The sequence below is a fragment of the Podospora anserina genome, chromosome 1 (genome assembly GCF_000226545.1).
Source record: "Podospora anserina S mat+ genomic DNA chromosome 1, supercontig 1".
NCBI lineage: Eukaryota > Fungi > Ascomycota > Sordariomycetes > Sordariales > Podosporaceae > Podospora > Podospora anserina.
Genome location: NW_001914859.1, coordinates 1879338 through 1896746, shown reverse-complemented (window position 1 = coordinate 1896746; position 17409 = coordinate 1879338). Strand labels below are relative to the sequence as shown.

General features: G+C 53.4%; 6 protein-coding genes across 6 annotated transcripts; 3 read left to right on the top strand and 3 right to left on the bottom strand.

The window, feature by feature from the left end:
• Positions 1 to 2528: 2528 nt before the first annotated feature.
• PODANS_1_5370 (uncharacterized protein) lies at positions 2529 to 3539 on the top strand (the record flags this gene model as incomplete). The annotated part of the gene is made up of 3 exons (XM_001912707.1): positions 2529 to 2957; positions 3030 to 3172; positions 3239 to 3539. 3 exons carry the CDS (start codon positions 2529 to 2531, stop codon positions 3537 to 3539), a joined length of 873 nt encoding a protein of 290 aa, XP_001912742.1.
• Positions 3540 to 5496: 1957 nt separating this feature from the next.
• On the top strand, positions 5497 to 8364 carry PODANS_1_5360 (uncharacterized protein; the record flags this gene model as incomplete). The annotated part of the gene is made up of 2 exons (XM_001912706.1): positions 5497 to 7594; positions 7658 to 8364. The coding sequence occupies 2 exons, from the start codon at positions 5497 to 5499 to the stop codon at positions 8362 to 8364; spliced, it is 2805 nt and encodes a 934-aa protein (XP_001912741.1).
• Positions 8365 to 8791: 427 nt separating this feature from the next.
• On the bottom strand, positions 8792 to 9391 carry PODANS_1_5350 (uncharacterized protein; the record flags this gene model as incomplete). The annotated part of the gene is made up of 1 exon (XM_001912705.1): positions 8792 to 9391. The coding sequence occupies one exon, from the start codon at positions 9389 to 9391 to the stop codon at positions 8792 to 8794; it is 600 nt and encodes a 199-aa protein (XP_001912740.1).
• A 343-nt stretch (positions 9392 to 9734) lies between these two features.
• On the bottom strand, positions 9735 to 10787 carry PODANS_1_5340 (uncharacterized protein; the record flags this gene model as incomplete). Its single annotated transcript, XM_001912704.1, has 1 exon — positions 9735 to 10787. The coding sequence occupies one exon, from the start codon at positions 10785 to 10787 to the stop codon at positions 9735 to 9737; it is 1053 nt and encodes a 350-aa protein (XP_001912739.1).
• Positions 10788 to 11491: 704 nt separating this feature from the next.
• PODANS_1_5330 (uncharacterized protein) lies at positions 11492 to 14038 on the bottom strand (the record flags this gene model as incomplete). Its single annotated transcript, XM_001912703.1, has 4 exons — positions 11492 to 12334; positions 12390 to 12931; positions 12989 to 13289; positions 13373 to 14038. The coding sequence occupies 4 exons, from the start codon at positions 14036 to 14038 to the stop codon at positions 11492 to 11494; spliced, it is 2352 nt and encodes a 783-aa protein (XP_001912738.1).
• A 764-nt stretch (positions 14039 to 14802) lies between these two features.
• On the top strand, positions 14803 to 15748 carry PODANS_1_5320 (uncharacterized protein; the record flags this gene model as incomplete). The annotated part of the gene is made up of 2 exons (XM_001912702.1): positions 14803 to 14993; positions 15058 to 15748. The coding sequence occupies 2 exons, from the start codon at positions 14803 to 14805 to the stop codon at positions 15746 to 15748; spliced, it is 882 nt and encodes a 293-aa protein (XP_001912737.1).
• Positions 15749 to 17409: the final 1661 nt, after the last annotated feature.

Here is a 17409-nt window from a genome sequence, read left to right as displayed (position 1 = left end):
GAGTCAACTCCAAGCTCCATCATCCTCACCACTAAAGACTCTACGAAAGCAAGATAAACAGCGGGTCGGATGAGCTTCACTTGACCCTGGTATCATGCTCTCATGTGATAAATATGTTCTAACTCGTAATATCCTGAAGGGTGCTTATACGCTACTCATTAAGGACTCAAAGAATATATGAAAACCCATAAAAGCTGGCGTTTGGTCTCATGAATGTGAAATAGCTCTTCTCACTCAAAATCCGCACCAACACAAGGCGAGATCCAAACTTGTGTTTGGTTTCAAAGAGACCGACTAGGTACCTAGAGAGATCAGCCGCAAAGAGAAAAAATAAGCAAGCCATTACTTGACAGCAAGATGAGGGATGATTCTTTACGTTATGATTCGAGGCGAAGGAAAGGAATGAATTTGCACCGAATGATGTACACAAGGGCAAATGAACGGGTAAACTCGAACGACTCTTTCATGGAATATTTTTTTTAACAGAATACGGTACACTTCACCTAGGGAATGTTGCTGAGAAATGAATCAAAGAAGTCGCTCCTTCACTGGACGGCTGTCTTCGGTACAAAACCAATCGGTTCCCACCAGCATCGTAAAAAACCGATCGATCTCTGTTTTTGTTGGGCAGCGGAGTCCTTCCTAGGAGTCATCTAATTTCTGTCTCATTTTCTGAAGGGAAGGAGCAAAGGCGGGATGGCCCCCAACGCGAGGTTTCCAACCTTTGTTGCTCCGGTGCTCTTTCCCTTAATAAGCCGGCGACGGTTAACCTTGAACCCACTTACATCATGGAAAGGCCTACTCACTCATCGGATATCAAGCGAGCCGCAGCTATGCTGCCACCTGAGAGAGGTAGGTGCTTGAGCTTAGGCTCACCAGGAGAACTTGCGTCTGCAAGTCGCCGTGAAAGCTCGGGTCCATCCAATCGTGGTGATATGAAAATCTAGGAAATTCTCAACAAGCCAAGAGGACGTTGGCTGATAAGGTGACTGCAATGCATGTGCGATCCTATGGACCAGGGTCATGTGCGGAAAGCAGCTTCTTGGTTCCCCGTCGACGGGATAACGGGATGCTGTGGACCAGATCCAAGACTAGAAGATGAGGGAATTTCCAGGCGGTGTCGACGAGGCCCAGCTAGCTCTGACTTGTCATTGTGAAGATTGGCTCGGCTGTCTTTCAGAACGATCACAGGCATGACTTGACAACAACCTTATTATTTACTCATACAAGCTGTTGATAGCTGAATACCGTTACCATGTACATGTCATCAACATCCAGCAGCTGGCTGCCAATATCTCTACCAATAACCGAGGCAATATAGTGTCCCTCGGTGTGCACATCATCACCACCTGCATGAGAACCGATCGGAAGAGCCTCATTCATTTGGCCAACACGTGGCTGATATTATCACACCGTACACTCCATGATTCCAAGAAAAACCTTAGCAAAGTTCTGTCAGCACACAAAATTCCCCAAAGCGGCCTGACAGATGTCAAAAACCCTGGTTCTACCAAGCAAGCCACGATGAAGAGAGCTAGCTGGGCCGAGATTGGCACTACCGGTAAGGTCTAGGCTGGGTCTTGGTGCATGGCTGGTTGGGTCCGTGGTGTGCTGTAAAGGCCAGCTAGAAGCTATATCGACGGGCCGTTATAGAGTAGAGCAGAGCTTTTCAAGCACGGAACCGCAATGCAGGACGCCGAGAGCGTTCAGCGGGCCGCCCTGCCTGTAATTTACCAGCAGTTATTTTAAGATCGCACCCATGCTCGCCGACCACAAGCGACTCCGGCTCGGTTGACCCTCTGAAGGTGTGGCCGGTTAGGTGGTGTCGATGCTACGCTGGTGCGCTAGCCCCGCGAAAATCTTGGACTATTGAAGGGCGAATTCCAGGATTGTCGCAACGCACTGACGGGACGTCGCTGTCGCAGGAACTCGGAGCCCAATCGCTGGACACCGGAATGGACGATAGAACCATGGGTTGGGGTGGTGAAATTGGCAAAACCATCAGCTCACCGGGGGATGGGGGGGGGGGGGGGATGGGTGGGCTTGTTGATGGATGGATTTGGAAGGCTTTAGGGAATACATGCCTTTTGAACCACCAACCATCCACCACCTCTTCATCCAGTCTGCACACACTTCCGGGTACGGCAGATCGTTTTTGTGTTGCGTGTCGTGATCCTGATCCCCTCTTCCTGTTCGCTCATTCACAGGACCGACCGGACCGTGGCACCTTTCTTTTCTCGACCAGACAGACCCTGACTGCCGCTCATTTTGGGTTTGGTTGCCCACCCCCAACACACGCTCGCTAAACCGCCATCTCAAACTGAAGAGCCTTCCGCTCATCTCGATCCTTTGTTCCCAGGGAAATCTCGTCACCGTACAAAAGACAGCTTACCCCGGATTGCCCGCTCTCTTTTGACGGATTGCCCTTGCTCAGGATCGACAGTAACCTCAACTTAAGACCAGTCATCAACCACCACCCCAGCCACAACCCCGTACCCTCCGGTAGTGTGAGCTGCTGCGCCATCAAGATGCGGCACTCGGTATTTTCTCTGCTCCTGGGAGCCATCTCCCTGATCACCACAACAGGCGTCACAGGACTCGAGTTCACCGTGTCACTAGAAGAGAACGGCAAAGCTGCTGATGCCTCCAAGCTTCAGTTCGTCAAGATTCCCCCGTTGAAGCACCGGAGACGTGGACACCGCAACGCAACCGTCGCCACAGGCCAGCATGTGACCGCCAAGAGAGGGAACAACGACATCAGTTATAGTGACAACTGGTGTGGTGCCTCCTCGCGATCAAACGATGCGGACCCCATCCGCAATGTGTTTGGGTATTTCACTGTCCCTGACTTGAAGCTACGAGCTGGTATCCCTCCGCCTCAATATGCGGCGGCCTGGATCGGTATCGACGGAGCCAAGTGCAACCAGACCTTGTTGCAAGCTGGAGTCACTACCGTGGTAAGTTGTTGCATCGGTTCTTTGACATGAAGAGAATCAGTTGCTGACATATTTGGTTGGGGGGGGGGAAAGGTCAACTCCAACGGTGGACAGAGTGCATCGGCTTGGTGGGAGTGGTATCCAGGTGCTGCGTACACTATCGCCAACCTCCCAGTCAAGCCAGGGGACTGGATGTCCGTCAACATCACAGCCCATGATGCGACCAGCGGCAGGATGTAAGTCTAGCAGCAGCTCTTTTTCCGACAAAAAGCAAAGTGCTAACCAGGTTGTGGCTACTGAAGAATTGTAACAAACGCTCAGCGCGGCTACTCAATGACGCTCAATTTGACCAGCGGGCCCAAGCTGTGCCGGTGGGATGTTGAGTGGATTCTGGAGGACTTCTACGAGGCCGAAACGAACAAGCAGGTTCCCTTTGCCAGCTTCCAGGACCTGTGGTTTCTCGATACCGAGGCGACGACAGTGCGTGGGAAGAATGTTGGGATTGATGGAGCGGCCATGGTGCATCTGATGAACCCGCAAGGAAAGGTTCTCTGCCAGGCCGAAAAGTACGACAACGCTAATTTCGTCATTACTTCGCATTAATTTATGGTCGGGGAGCTCTGGGGGAAATAAAAAAATGGCGGTGGTTTCTTTTTCACTTCGTACTGCCCAAGGGTTTAGCAAGCGGTCTTTGTTTTTTTTCTGATTTTTACAGAGTGTCCATCAATGGATGAGAAGAATCGAGGTGCATTTTGTCTTCTTCCTCGTGTCGTGATCTGTCTGCAATGCAGCTCGCAAAGCCGTTGGGACCTTGGGGTCTCTTGGCGTGCTGCTTGCTCTAGTCAGAGATGGCTTTTGCTGAAACAGAGCATGGATTTCTGCCAGTTTGGCTTCTGACTCGGCACGGAAACCCTTCCCCAAGCCCGGGCCAATCGTTGCCAAGGCGGTGCCCAATCCAGGGATACTCCTGTACCTGATCTGGTGGCGCTGTTTCTGCAGGGACTAGATAGGCATCTCGAACCACGACGAAGTGGTTCACGGCAAAAGAGCCGCATGATGATTGTCTAGAATCTCGATTGGTGGGTTCTGGGCTGCCATTGACGGCTTTTATTCCGCCCCAACTGTATCGCTTCTGGCTCGTCTCAATCACCTAGCTAACCTGGTACCTCATGCCACATTTTGCTGGTCCCGTCCACCAAAAGCCATGGCACCGGCGCCATGGAAGTTCGAGTCATGGAGCAAAAGCCATTGGGCAGCAAAAGCCAATTTCTCATCACTGTCACAGCTTGTGCTGGTGGATCTCGATGAAATCGATGATATAAGCAAATTTCACCCTCAAACCCAGCTTTGTTGCTTCTGTCGGGCGGTGCGCATCATTTCAGTTTTATGTCCGCGTAGGGCTCTCCGTGGATTCCCGGAGGCGAATATCGGGCGATTGTTCGGCTCCACGGCCAAGCAGCAGACACCGGCGGAAAGTAACCACCAACACGTCATCGGACCTTGGACTGTGAGTCGGTAGCATCGGCCCGGCCCACTGAAGTGGCGGGAGAAAAATGCACTGTTCGAGATACGAGCGCCGGTGGTGTTAGCTGCATAAAGAGGAAACGCTTGCCTAACACTGTACATACCGCGGGCTCGCACAGAGCATCGCTGTTTGCGCTGAGAATCGCCCTCTTTATAGGGGACCCTGCTGTCCGAACCACACCGTCCCAACCAGCCCCTCTCAGGATCTGAAGATCCCAAGGTCCCAAGCACATCCAGACAGCGGCCCGGTGGAGCTACCAGGAGCTCTGGAAGAATGGATCAATCGCATCCTTGGTAGCCAAGAAGCTTCGCAACGGTAACTCGACTCCACCACATGTGTCTCCTGTCCTCTCAGGCAGCTCCTCCCCTTCGGCCAAGTCGGCTTTCTTTGAGTTTGCAAGGTTTTCAATGTGTAATGTAATGTAAAGGACTGCAGCCACGGCCTCCACAGCATCAGCATGGTTTCTGGCAGGGGAGTGATGCAAATTTATTCGCCTGGAAGGTCCAAAGAGACAAGTCATCCCGTCCCCGTCTCTCGCCCCAGGTTTGTTTTGAAGATCATCTCAGAACTCCTGCCGGCTCTTTGTTTCGAGCTTTCGATAATCAGTTTGGGTCTTCCTTTCCAACCTCATCCTGAAGACTCTCTCACCACAAAGCTTCCGCGATCGACACTTCCAAGAAGCGAGGCGGATACCTGCCTACAGATCCCGCTTCCTTCCTTCGGAAGCTGTACCGGTGACCCCTGAAACGCAAACTGTCAAGCGCTCTCGACATTCGTCCTTGCCGCGATTGTTTCTATTACACACGTCATTCTGGCTAGAATCGGAACATAACAGCTCAACCTAGGTTGGGGCTTCGTCACTCGTTTTTCTCCCGTTGCCAACAACTCTGTCAACACTTCAACTCACCCCATCTTTGTTTGAGAGACTGTCGTTCTCTGATATAGTACCATCTCAGGCCCGAGACAGCCAGTTTCCATCTAACCGTCAACCACAAGACTTTGAAAGGCAAGTCTGAAAGAAGCCATATAGTCACCATGTCGGCACCACGCCCACCCGAAGATCCTACGAAGCCGGGTGACGACAGCCAGGAGAATCCGCAGTCACCACCTCCTGAGCAACCCGCCAACAACACACAGTCATCATCCAACAAGGGAAAGGAGAAGAAGAAGGTGGGATTTATAAGCGAGATCACGGCTGGTCCATCTCACTCTGGGTACTATTACGGAACCCCTACCCCTACCGATCAAGAAACAGAGGCTCGGGATTACTTCTCCCTTTCACCCTCACCGAGTCCAAGCCCGACCGATGGCCACAATGCCAATCGAGACTCTGTTAACAGGGAGCAGCTCGCTGCCGCCCTGGCTGAGATCTTGAAGCCCGAGCACCTGAGTGGTCCAGTACCCCCGAGCAAGCCCCGCCCGGTCCTCCGGAAATCGACCCCACTTCTGGCCGTTCCCGAAACACCCGCTACACAGCATCAGTCCGAGATCGAAGCCAAGAACCGGGCTGATCGGCTTGCTTATTCGGTGGGCACCGGTTCAGCCCCGCCGTCTGGAAGGAGCTCTGCTGAACTTACCGAGTTGGAAGAGGAGGCTTCTCGAGATCGTGAGGGCCTATTGGGGAGTTCGGACACTGCACAGACGCATGACTTCGCTTTGCCTGCCAATGACGACTCCCTCAGGTATCGAAGAAACGCCCATCAAGAGGCGGACAGGCTTATTCGCACCCACACCCGGCGCAAAAGCCCACTCATGCACTCATTCACTCCACGGTCAGGGACAGCAACCCCTGTTGATCACGATGTTGAGTACATCCCCCGCCCGGACAAGTACAAGGGTGGCATCTTGGGAACGCTTCTTAAGCTGTACGGCACAGATGAGAAAAATGGCTCGGCCTCGGCGTCGACGTCGACCGCCGACCTCCTAATCCCCAGCCTCCCCAGCACACCCAGTCGAACTCCAAACCGCACGCCTTCTAGCACTCCGCCTACGTCTCGGCCTACGACTCCGGATCCCGACAAGGGGCGCCGATCCAAGAAGAGACAGTCTACCAGCACTCTGGCTGGGCTGATGGAGTCCTCTTTCATGATTGCCGCCCCCGGAACCAACAAGGACATCCAAAATGCCGTCTCAGAGAAGATCAAGTTGGAGAAAGAACGGTACAAGAAGACGGCAAAGTCGAAGAAGAAGGTCGACGAATACAAGATCAAGATCCACATCGCCGAAATCATCAATCGACATCGCTACCTGATCAAGCTCTGCAACGCCTTGATGATCTATGGCGCGCCAACCCATCGTCTCGAGGCTTACATGGCCATGTCTGCTCGCGTTCTTGGCATCGAAGGCCAGTTTCTGTATCTGCCTGGCATCATGTTGATTTCTTTCGACGACAGTCAGACGCACACTACCGAGGTCAAGATCATCAAGGCTAATCAGGGCTTGGACTTTGGTCGCCTGCGCGATGTCCACGAGATCTACAAGGAGGTTGTCCATGATCGAATCGGAGTCGATGAGGCTACTACCCGACTCGACGAGGTGAACAAGCGTAACGAGAAGTTCCCCATCTGGTTCCGGATCCTGCTCTCTGGGGTAGCGTCAGCAGCAGTGGCTCCTTTCGGTTTCGAGGGCCGGTACATCGACTTGCCCATCTGCTTCATCCTCGGCTGCGTGGTTGGTTTCCTCCAGCTCTACCTGGCGCCATCCAATGAGCTCTATGCCAATGTCTTCGAAATCACGGCAGCTATTCTGACTTCGTGCTTGGCTCGAGCCTTTGGTTCGATCAGAGGTGGAACGCTCTTCTGCTTCTCCTCCCTTGCCCAGGCCTCGATTGCTCTGATTCTCCCTGGTTACATGATCCTCTGCGCAAGTCTGGAGCTCCAAAACCACCAGATGATCTCGGGTTCTGTTCGAATGGTGTACGCGCTCATCTACACGCTCTTCCTAGGCTACGGTATAACCATAGGGTCCGTTATCTATGGCTACATGGACGAGAATGCCTCGAGCGCCATTCACTGCTCAGTTGGCGAGGAGTGGTACCTCCAACGACCGTCGCCCGATTATTACGTTTTGTTTGTCATTCCCTTCACGCTTTGCCTGTGTGCGATCAATCAAGCGAAGTGGAAGCAAACACCTGGTATGTTTTCCCCTCTTTTTCTTCTGCAAAGTCCGCAATACTAATACCGATTGTTTTCAACAGTCCAAGTGATCATCTCGGTCGCCGGTTACCTCGTCAACAATTACTCTTCCCGCTTCTTCAAAGGCAATTCGGTTGTTTCCAGTTCGCTCGGTGCTCTGACCATTGGTGTCCTCGCCAACCTTTACTCTCGCCTTGGACGATACTTTGAGAACTACATGCTCGATGTCTGGGAGAGGACGATCCAACCAGGCTGGAGCCGCTTTCGGAGACGTGTCAAGAGAGGACCTTATCCGTCCCCGTATTACCAATCATCGACAGCCATGGATTCAGATGAGTCTGATCCCAAAGCCGCTGCAGAGCGAGAGAAGGAGCGAGACCTCGAGAACGGACCCCCGACTTTTTCCACCGAGGGCATCACAGCCGGTATTACCAAGCATGCTCGCAAAGTTGGGTACGGTCTTGCCGCGGCGGCCATGTTGCCTGCCATCTTTGTCCAAGTGCCCGGAGGCCTGGCCGTGAACGGGTCTTTGTTGAGCGGCGTTGCTAGCGCCAACCAGATTGTTCGTAACGAGACAATTTTGGCGAACGGGACTGTTGTCAACGGGACGTTTACGACAACGGAAGAGGTGGCGGATTTGAACAGCACTGCTTTCAACGTGCTGTTCAGCGTTATTCAGGTTGCGATCAACATCTCTGTAGGGTTGAGTTTGAGTGCGTTGCTGGTTTATCCTTTCGGAAAGCGGAGAAGTGGATTGTTCAGTTTCTAAGGCGGTGTTGATAAGGGGAGGGGGATGACATGCGTAGGTTTTGGGGGCAGGTCAAAAGCATTGTTTTTTCCTCTGGGACCATTTTGGGACTCGTATACGACATGAACAGGCGTTTGGAGCCTTTATCTTCGGTATCGTTTATTGAGAAGGGAAGACAAGGCAAAGGCGTTTATTTTGGGGGCTTCTGAGCATTTACATTGGGAGGCATATGATATAAAGACAAACAACCTGACATTGACGAGCCGTCATGAGGGAGATAAGTAGATATAATAGTCGTAATGTGTGTGTTAGATGGGTGGGAGGAAGAAAAATACAAAAAAATCATCATTGTTATCATAACGCGGAATAAAACAAACAAGGGGGTATATGTGCGTGTGTGACTTCATAAAAAAGAGACCCCATCCCAACGACATTCTCCTCTTTTCCTTCAGCCCCAGTAAAACGGCCTAATCCTGACCTTCTTTCTCAACCCCCTCACCGCCACTCCTAGCTCATCCTCTTGGCCCATCATTTCCTCCTCCTCGTCGAAAAGCCTCCTATCGCTCTTACACCCCTCCTTTCCGTCCGGCATCTCCCCCTGCTGAAAATACCTCCTCACCCACCCAGCAGTACACCTACTCCCCGCCGCAAGACTAGTATGCCCATACCCCTCCTCTTGAACCAGCACCCTCGACCCGGGGAAAGCCCGCGAGTTATTCCTCGCCGAGACCAAAGGCGTAACATTATCAGCATCGTTATTGACAAATAGTATCGGAAACGCCGTTTTGACACCCTGCGACCAGCTAAAGTCCGGGGAGAGCTCCCACTTTGGCCGGACCGTCCTCCCGATGCAGGAAAGCCGGAATTCAGACTGGACCGCGCCGGCGGAGTAGGAGATGTTTTGGAGGATGAGGGCGTACGCGCGAATTCGGAAGGGGTTAGAGGGTGGTTGGAGGCGTCGGAGCACATTATTGCTGGGAAGGCGTCTGGTGTTCCTTCGCTTGGGGAGGGGAGCGGGGTGGATGGGGGGAGGGACTCGGAAAGGCATAACGGGGTGGAGGGGGAGGTGTTGTTGGCTGGGGAGGTGTAGGCGAGGTAGGGGAGGCCGTTGCGGGACTCGAGGGCGGAGAGGACGGGGGCGATGAGGGGGAAGCGGAGGTGGGGTTGGTAGAGGGCTGTGGAGAGGAGGTGGAGGATTCTGGAGTAGGTTATTATCTCTGGGGGTTGTTGGGAAAAGGTGAGGTTGGAAGGCGGGGGGGTGACCAGGATGGGGGATTCGCGGAGGGAGGTGAGGAGGGAGAAGAGCCGGGATTTTGTTTGGGAGGGGGTGGGGGAGTAAAAGGGGCAGCGGAGGGGGCCGACGCGGTGGCAGTGGGTGAAGAAGGCTTCCATTACTGCGTCGGCGTCGTGGAGAAAGTTGATGTAGCCTCCTTGGTACCATTCGACGTAGTCGACGTTCCCTTGAACAAGGTCAGCATTGGGCTGGTGATAGGAGAGTGTGAGGGAGGCATACCGTCGTTGACCATTCTTTCTATTCTGTGAGGCCACAGGGCGGCAAAGGTACCGCCGAGAACGGTTCCGTAGCTAAACCCCCAGTACTTGAGCTTCTCCTCCCCCATCTGTTCCAGTATCTCGAGCATGTCCCGGGCATGATACACGGTGCTGCTATGCCTGAGGATCCCATCCTCCCCTGCCAAGTCAGGATTGTTCTCACAAACTTGACTGAAAGCCTGCGCGCGAGCATACGCATCATACACCACCCCCGGATGAGCATCCACCGTCCCGAGCACACTGTTCTGCAGATCCCAAACCCCTCTATCCTGCTGCTGACTCCAGCATTCGATCCTGGGGACAGAGTTCCCTACCCCTCTAGGATCGAACGAAACAAGATCGTACTGTTCCTTGCCCAGTATAGCTTGCAGCTCTCTGCCATGATCCAGCATTGACCAAATGCCCGATCCCCCCGGCCCCCCAGGGTTGAAGAACACCGGCCCTCGATAATCCGTCTTATTCTTTGACGCGGACGTTGCTACTGCGCGAAGTCTGATGATAGCAAGCACAACTCTGGCCGAGTCCGACGGAGACTGCCAGTCCATCGGCACATCCAGACGCGCACAGTCATGGTCGGGAGAGTAACACTGATGCCAAGTCAGAGTTGGACTTGGTGTGATATCAGCCCAGCGGAAAGTAGGCGGCGGTTCAGTAGGCTTTCCATCGCTGCCGTTGGTGTTGCTCTTCCAAAACGGCCACAAGAAATCATTAAATGAGCCATGTAGTTGTAGCAACACAACAAGCCCCAGTACCAAGCCCGCCATGCAGGCACCCGTCAGGAAGCCGCGCAGGTGTTGATGCCGTGGGAGTAGTGCTCGCGATACCGATAAGGCCCAGTGGGTGCTCCAAGGGTAGCCCCTGAAAGCCCCTGAAGCTTTAACGCCCATCGTCATCGTCGTGTAAGAGCAGACTCTGATCGCTCCATTCCTTCTAGCGATTCAGAGATAGGGAAGATGGGAAATCAGAGGTGGGCAAGGCCCTCCTCATGCTCCCCAAAAGATAAGTGACTGCCCCTCCTCTGCTACATGCTGCAGGAATCCCCAGAGGGTCAGTCAGAACCCTGTGGGAGCAGCATGCAGGGCTGCATGACGACCCGCAGATCGTGTTCCACAAGGAAGGAAGCCGGGGAGTTTGGGGAAATGCTTGGCAGCGGGATCTTCTCCAAGGAACAAGACAATTGACCTTATCTTGAGCAACACATCACCCCGCTGACAACAACATGCGGTGAAGCTGAGACAGTGATGTGCAAAGGACCACGTCAAGAAACAAAAAGAAACACGACAAGATAGCAGAACATGTGCGATCCAGAGTGAAGACTAGAATTGGGAGATTCCAAAAAATATAGCAATCGTGAGGCTACTTCGTGGCGCTGATGCGAAAAACAACCCATAACTCTGTGAATGCATCAAGATGTACCGCCGGCTTTTTGCCTCTCTCCCAGGTATAAAACGCACGATAGGGGTACTATAGAATGGCCACCTCAAAACACCTTTCCCCGTGACGAAAACAAACCACCCATCCAAAACCAATAATTCATGAGCTCCAGAACGCCTTGGCACAAGCCATTACACTACAGGTCATGCAACCAGCGGGTTACCTAACTATTGGTCGTATTGTCCTGAGTGGTTGTCGGTGGCACCACCTCGCTGGCCTCTGGCACGCTCTCGGTTTGTTTGTCGGCGGCAACAGCTGGCTCTGGCGACTTGGATGTGCGTGATGGCTGAGCTGCCACCTCCGTGGTCTTCTTTGGCGATACCACAGCCGTAGACTGGCTGTCGTCCTGCTTGGCAGGCACAGGCTCTTCGACATCTTCGGTCTTGATCACTGTTTCGGCCGCCTTGCTTTCTGTAACCTCTCCCATATCCACGTCACCGTCGCCGTCAACCGCTGCTGTTGGAGCCTCAGGTGCTGTCTCAGTAGCAGCAGGCTCCTTGACTTGTGCTTCCGCTTCCGCTTCCGCTGCGATTTCGGCGAGGGCCTCGTCGATCATAGTATCATCGTTTTCGGTAATCTCAACTGGCTGCTCAGCGGGTGTGGCGACTCCACTGTCGACCTCCATGGTGTCGTCTTCCTTGGTATCGCGGAAGTTGGTCTCTTGTCGGGTCCTCCCATTGAGCTTGAAGACTCCGTTGGCAGCTGCCATATCCTCATCGTCCGAGTCTTCGTACTCATCTTGGCGCTCAACACGCTTCTCCCACTGCCGCTGGGTCATGCGGACGTCCTTGTTCTCATCTTCGTCCAGGTCATCCATCTCGTCGTCTTGGTCATCAGAGACACCCATTGACTGGCGCGGTACATCCTGCATCTGGACGGAAGGGACAGGGGCTGTGCGTTTTAGATTCTCGATGACCTGAATCTTGATCTTCTCCAGGTATTCGTAGCTGTTTGCGTTTTCCATATTGGAATTTCGCACATCCAGCTCGTAATCCGGACCGTAGTACTATACCGGGTTAGGAAGCTGGCAAAGTAAAGAGCACTTCAGTACGTGTACTTACCTCGTAATATTCATTAAATGGCAGTACTCGATCCATCTCAACGCCGACCAAGCGGCCCGTCTCGTAAGCCCATGTGCGGGCGACGTTGCGCATGGTGTACCCACCGCCTCCGAGAACCAGAGTTGGCAAGTTGAAGCCGCGAACAAAGTTGACGCAGTTCGCATGTCCGCGCATACTGAGGTTGAAGCAGCCGAGACGATCACCAGAGAGAGAGTCTCCGCCGCACTGAAGGACCACAGCCTCAGGTTGGTAATATTGCATCACGTTCGTGATCACGGGCTCAAAGATGGTTTCATACGCGACGTCGTCGATGCCGTCGCGAAGAGGGAAATTAACGGCGTAATGCTTGCCGGTGCCAATGCCAATGTCCCTAAGCTCGCCAGTACCAGGAAAGTATTCTCCGTACTTGTGGAATGAAACCGTCATGACACGGTCAGTGGTGTAGAAGGCCTCCTCGACACCGTCACCATGGTGAACGTCGATGTCGATGTACAGAACACGCTTTTTGAACCGGAGCAGCTCGAGGATCGCAAGCACGATATCTGCAAACCAATGTTAGGTTCTGTCATTGGCGAGGCTCGACAGCTGCATGGACTCACCATTGACATAGCAGAAGCCGCTAGCCTCGCTTTTTTTCGCGTGATGCAGGCCACCCGCCCAGTTGATTGCGATGTCGCACTTTTCTCTGTTCAACCTTGCCGCGCCTTCCATGGAACCGCCAGCGCTGATGCCGCAAAACTCAAAGAGTCCATCGAATACTGGGCAATCGTCCCCGACATTGTATTTGCCTTGTTCTCTCATAAAGGAGTCCATGTTGTCGGGAGTAACTTTTTGCAGAAACTCGATATACTCGTCTGTGTGGAATTGTGTCATCTCGCTCGTGACAGCTGGTTTCGCACGCTGTGGCTGTCAGCATCTTTTCGAGAGAAGCAGGAGCAACTTGGGACTTCCGGTTTGTCGCTCAAATGAGGGAGAAAACTTACGTAAATCTCGAGAAACTTGTAGACGTTGTAGTTCATCACCAAAGAGTGCGCCAAACGTATCCGGTGCGGTTTCATGGGGTGGCCTGTAACGTAGGCATAGTTGCCAATGTCGGAGTCGTAGAAGTAAGCAACCCTTTTCTTGTCATTCTTGACCACCTCGAAGAGGGGCCTGGTCCTCTCGACACCCGCTGGGTCGGTCGAGTTGGAATTCGACATTGTTGCAAAGCGAATGGATGAGAATGTGTGTTGCGGGGGGGTTTCCTTCGTTTCGCAAAGCTCGTCAAGTTCGTGATGCTCGTGCTCTCGTGAAGAAGGCAAAAACCGGATCGGGCTCAGCAGCGGTGGGCAGAAAGGAATGGGTTCGAAGCCGGGATCTGGGTCGCGGCTCGAGTCCCAGTCAAGCTTCGCGCGGCCAGGGTGAGAGGGCCAGTTGAGAAGATTGATACGAGTATCGTCTTCGTATTTGATGTAGGTTCTTTCGCTGCCGTGGCTCAACAAAAAGGTAGGAGAATCAAAGTCAGCGCCGCCGTTTTGTGTGTGGGGGAAAAGTTGATGTTCTGCGGAAAGGCCATGAGCTGCCGCGACCAGCGAGGAAGGCAATTCACCAATTCCACGCCGCCGCCGTGGCTCCCGCAGATTCGACAAGGCTGAGGTTAGTGGATCCATCTTGGCGGCGCTGTGGCTGGGGTGCAAGGGTGCGAATGTTTAGCTCAGATTACCTCAGCTCTTTTGTGAGCCATGGTTGGATAAGGTAAGGTCTGGAAGTGGCATGCAATTCCGCAGGCGAAGTAAATGTTAGTGCGGCCAGTGCAACTTCCACCAAAGACCCCTGTCGCACTAACATTAATAACCGTGGCAGAGGTATATGCAAGGCTGAAATAGTACAAGCGACAAGGGGTCGTGTGGGGCATGTGATACGACGGGTGAAATGATCTTATCGATAAACAGTAGCAACCCCCGGCTCATAGCGGTCAGTGCATTAGGTAAGCTAGCGCAGGCTGCCAGAGCTTTCGTCAACCACAGCGCGCCTTGGTGGGCAAGCTGTAGGCGGCTGATGGACATCAGCTCTCTCCCAACTACATCACCAACTTTCCAGCCATTCCGACCACGACCTCCACCAACCATTCTGCTGTTTCGCTACGGGGTTGCACCAACCTGTCTTCCCTTTCTCACACTTCAAATAGTAATTCCCAAACATCAAAGCAGCTGAAATGGACCGATTGAGAACCATGTTCGCTGGCCCTGGCATGGGCATGGGAGCTGCTCCTGGGACAGTAGGTCCTCCACCAACCGCAGAGCTACCCACTGCAGCATACCTGGCTGGCCACACATGTGTAAACACCGAGATGTTAATATCAAGTGCTTAGGATAATACCAATCTCATCGATAACTCCGAGACCGTTTACATCTCGTCCCTCGCCCTCCTCAAAATGCTTCGCCACGGCCGCGCCGGCGTCCCTATGGAAGTCATGGGTCTAATGCTGGGCGAATTTGTCGACGATTTCACAGTTCGTGTCGTCGATGTGTTTGCGATGCCTCAGAGCGGTACTGGTGTTAGTGTGGAGGCCGTCGACCCGGTGTTCCAGACCAAGATGATGGACATGCTTCGGCAAACAGGAAGGTAGGGACAATCACTGGTGCTGATGCAAGCGGCGGACCAAGACTAACAGTCCACCCTCAAACAGGCCCGAGTCGGTTGTCGGCTGGTACCATTCGCATCCCGGTTTCGGGTGCTGGCTCTCGTCTGTCGATATCAATACCCAGCAGAGTTTTGAGCAGCTGACCCCGCGTGCTGTTGCCGTGGTCGTCGATCCAATCCAGTCGGTCAAGGGCAAGGTCGTCATCGACGCCTTCCGTTTGATCAACCCACAGTCCCTTATCATGGGACAGGAACCCCGGCAAAGCACTTCCAATTTGGGCCATCTGAACAAGCCCTCTATTCAAGCGCTTATCCACGGCCTTAACCGCCACTACTACTCGATCGGCATCAACTACAGAAAGACGGCCCTCGAGGAGAATATGTTGATGAACCTACACAAGCAAGAGTGGACAGAGGCGCTTCAGATGGAGGACTTCCATTGCGAGGGTCAACGAACAAAGGATCGTCTCGAGCGCCTAGTCAGTCTTGCAGAGGGATACGAGAAGAGGGTCAAGGAGGAGACAGAGCTCACCAAGGAGCAGCTTAAGACGCGCTATGTCGGCAAGCTGGACCCCAAGAAGCATTTGGAAGATGTCGGACAACAGCTGATCGAGGACAACATCGTGGCGGTGTCAAGGCAGATGATCGACAAGGAGGCGACGATGCCAAAGAAGGACACTCCAGGTGCCAATGGCAAAGCGAATGGGGACGAAATGGATGTGGAGGATGAACTTTGAACATTGACGACTAATTCTACATACCCCTTCGGCGGGCAGTTTTTCGGGGCGTTCGCTGTATGATTAGGCGTTAGGCGGGCAAGGGCAACTCATCACGCTAGACAGGTAGCAGCGTAAAAAGAGATTCATTTGGTCCTCCGGGTACATTGACGAGACGAAACCAGCAATAGCCACCGATGTGTTTTTTTCTTTGTTCCTCTGGACGGTGGGTTTTCGAGTGGTGCCTCGACGGTCGGAGCTTTGTGTGCAGGCTATCCAGAACAAGCCAGACCGGTGAACAATGGACTTGTCTTGAGAAGCTGCTGGCAGAATATGTGCGTTGGGAGTAATTTTCCTTTTATATGTGCAGATTATTAGAGGTATTTGAACAAATGGGTACCAGACATGGGAAGTACGCTGGCATACTTCTTTCAGACTTCAAGATGGCGCCTTTCCGGACTTTTCTCACAAAGATAATGTGCCATCTTCTCTGCTTTGCTGGGAACTGTGACATTAGTGACGATCGCAGCTACACGCCGTCGGAACTAGAAGCAGTTGTTAGAGATTTTGCGGGCAAGGAGAAGTCCCAGGCGGAGCCAGATCCAGAGCCATCAAACTCGAGATCTCGTATCAAGCGGAACCGTGCTAGAGTGTCGAAGAAGACATGGGGACCAAATGTCACTGATGCTGGTCGTCAGAACAGAAAGTCACTCCCCACCACGCCTTGGGGCACGACAGCGACAGCGACTGCCTCAGAGTCTCAACAGCAGGTGAGAAACCACCCTCCAGCACCAACAAGACGACCCCCCTCCTCCCCCCCTAGACTTTCCCAATCGGTCATGTCCATCCCCACCCTGAAGAAAACACTGGACATGCTACATCATATCCTCTCTCACACGCGGTACATGGTCACCGGGACGGCCGCGATGGCGATATGGGGTTACGTCCCCCCCCACGTAAACTACCTACCCCGACATGTCTCCATCTCTTGCACGGACGACGACGTGCCGGTTATCAAATCGTGGGCGGCGGCCAGTCCGCATTGTGTCTTGATCCCTTCTTGTCCTGGCATGATCGGGGTAGGAATAGAGGGGAAGATTAGGGCGGTAAAGATCAGGACTGTGACTCGAGAGATGTTTGAGAGGCTGGGACGGGTGAGCCCGCTTGGGGTGAATAGAGTGGAACAGTTCAGAGGTTGGAGGGAGGGGATACTGAGGACGGGGGTGTGGGTTGTTAGTTTGAGGGGGTTGTTGGAGGATTTGTGTGCTGGGTGGGGGGGGTGTTTTCGCGAAGGAAATAAAACGCTGGAGGAGGAGGAGAGGTTGAGGCGGTGCGGGTTGGGGATTTTGTGGATTTTGCGACGGATGAGGGAGGATGGAGGGTTGGGGAAGGAGTGGGATTTGAGGGGGGGGATAGTTGCAAGGGAGGAGTTTTGGGTGCCGTTTACGGGGGTTTGGTGGGAGGGTGTCGGGTTGATGTTGGCGTTGGGGTTGTTGAGGGAGGTGGCCTCTGATGAGCGGGAGTTGAGGCAGACAAAGGTCTGGACGGGGAACAGGTGGTTGTATGTTACCTCTGTTGTGCCCGAGCAAGAAGGTAAGGGCAAGGGTAAAGAGCACCACGTGAGTCTAACTACCGTGACCTCGTCGGGTGATTCGGAGGACTCTGAGCAGGTTGAACTGCCC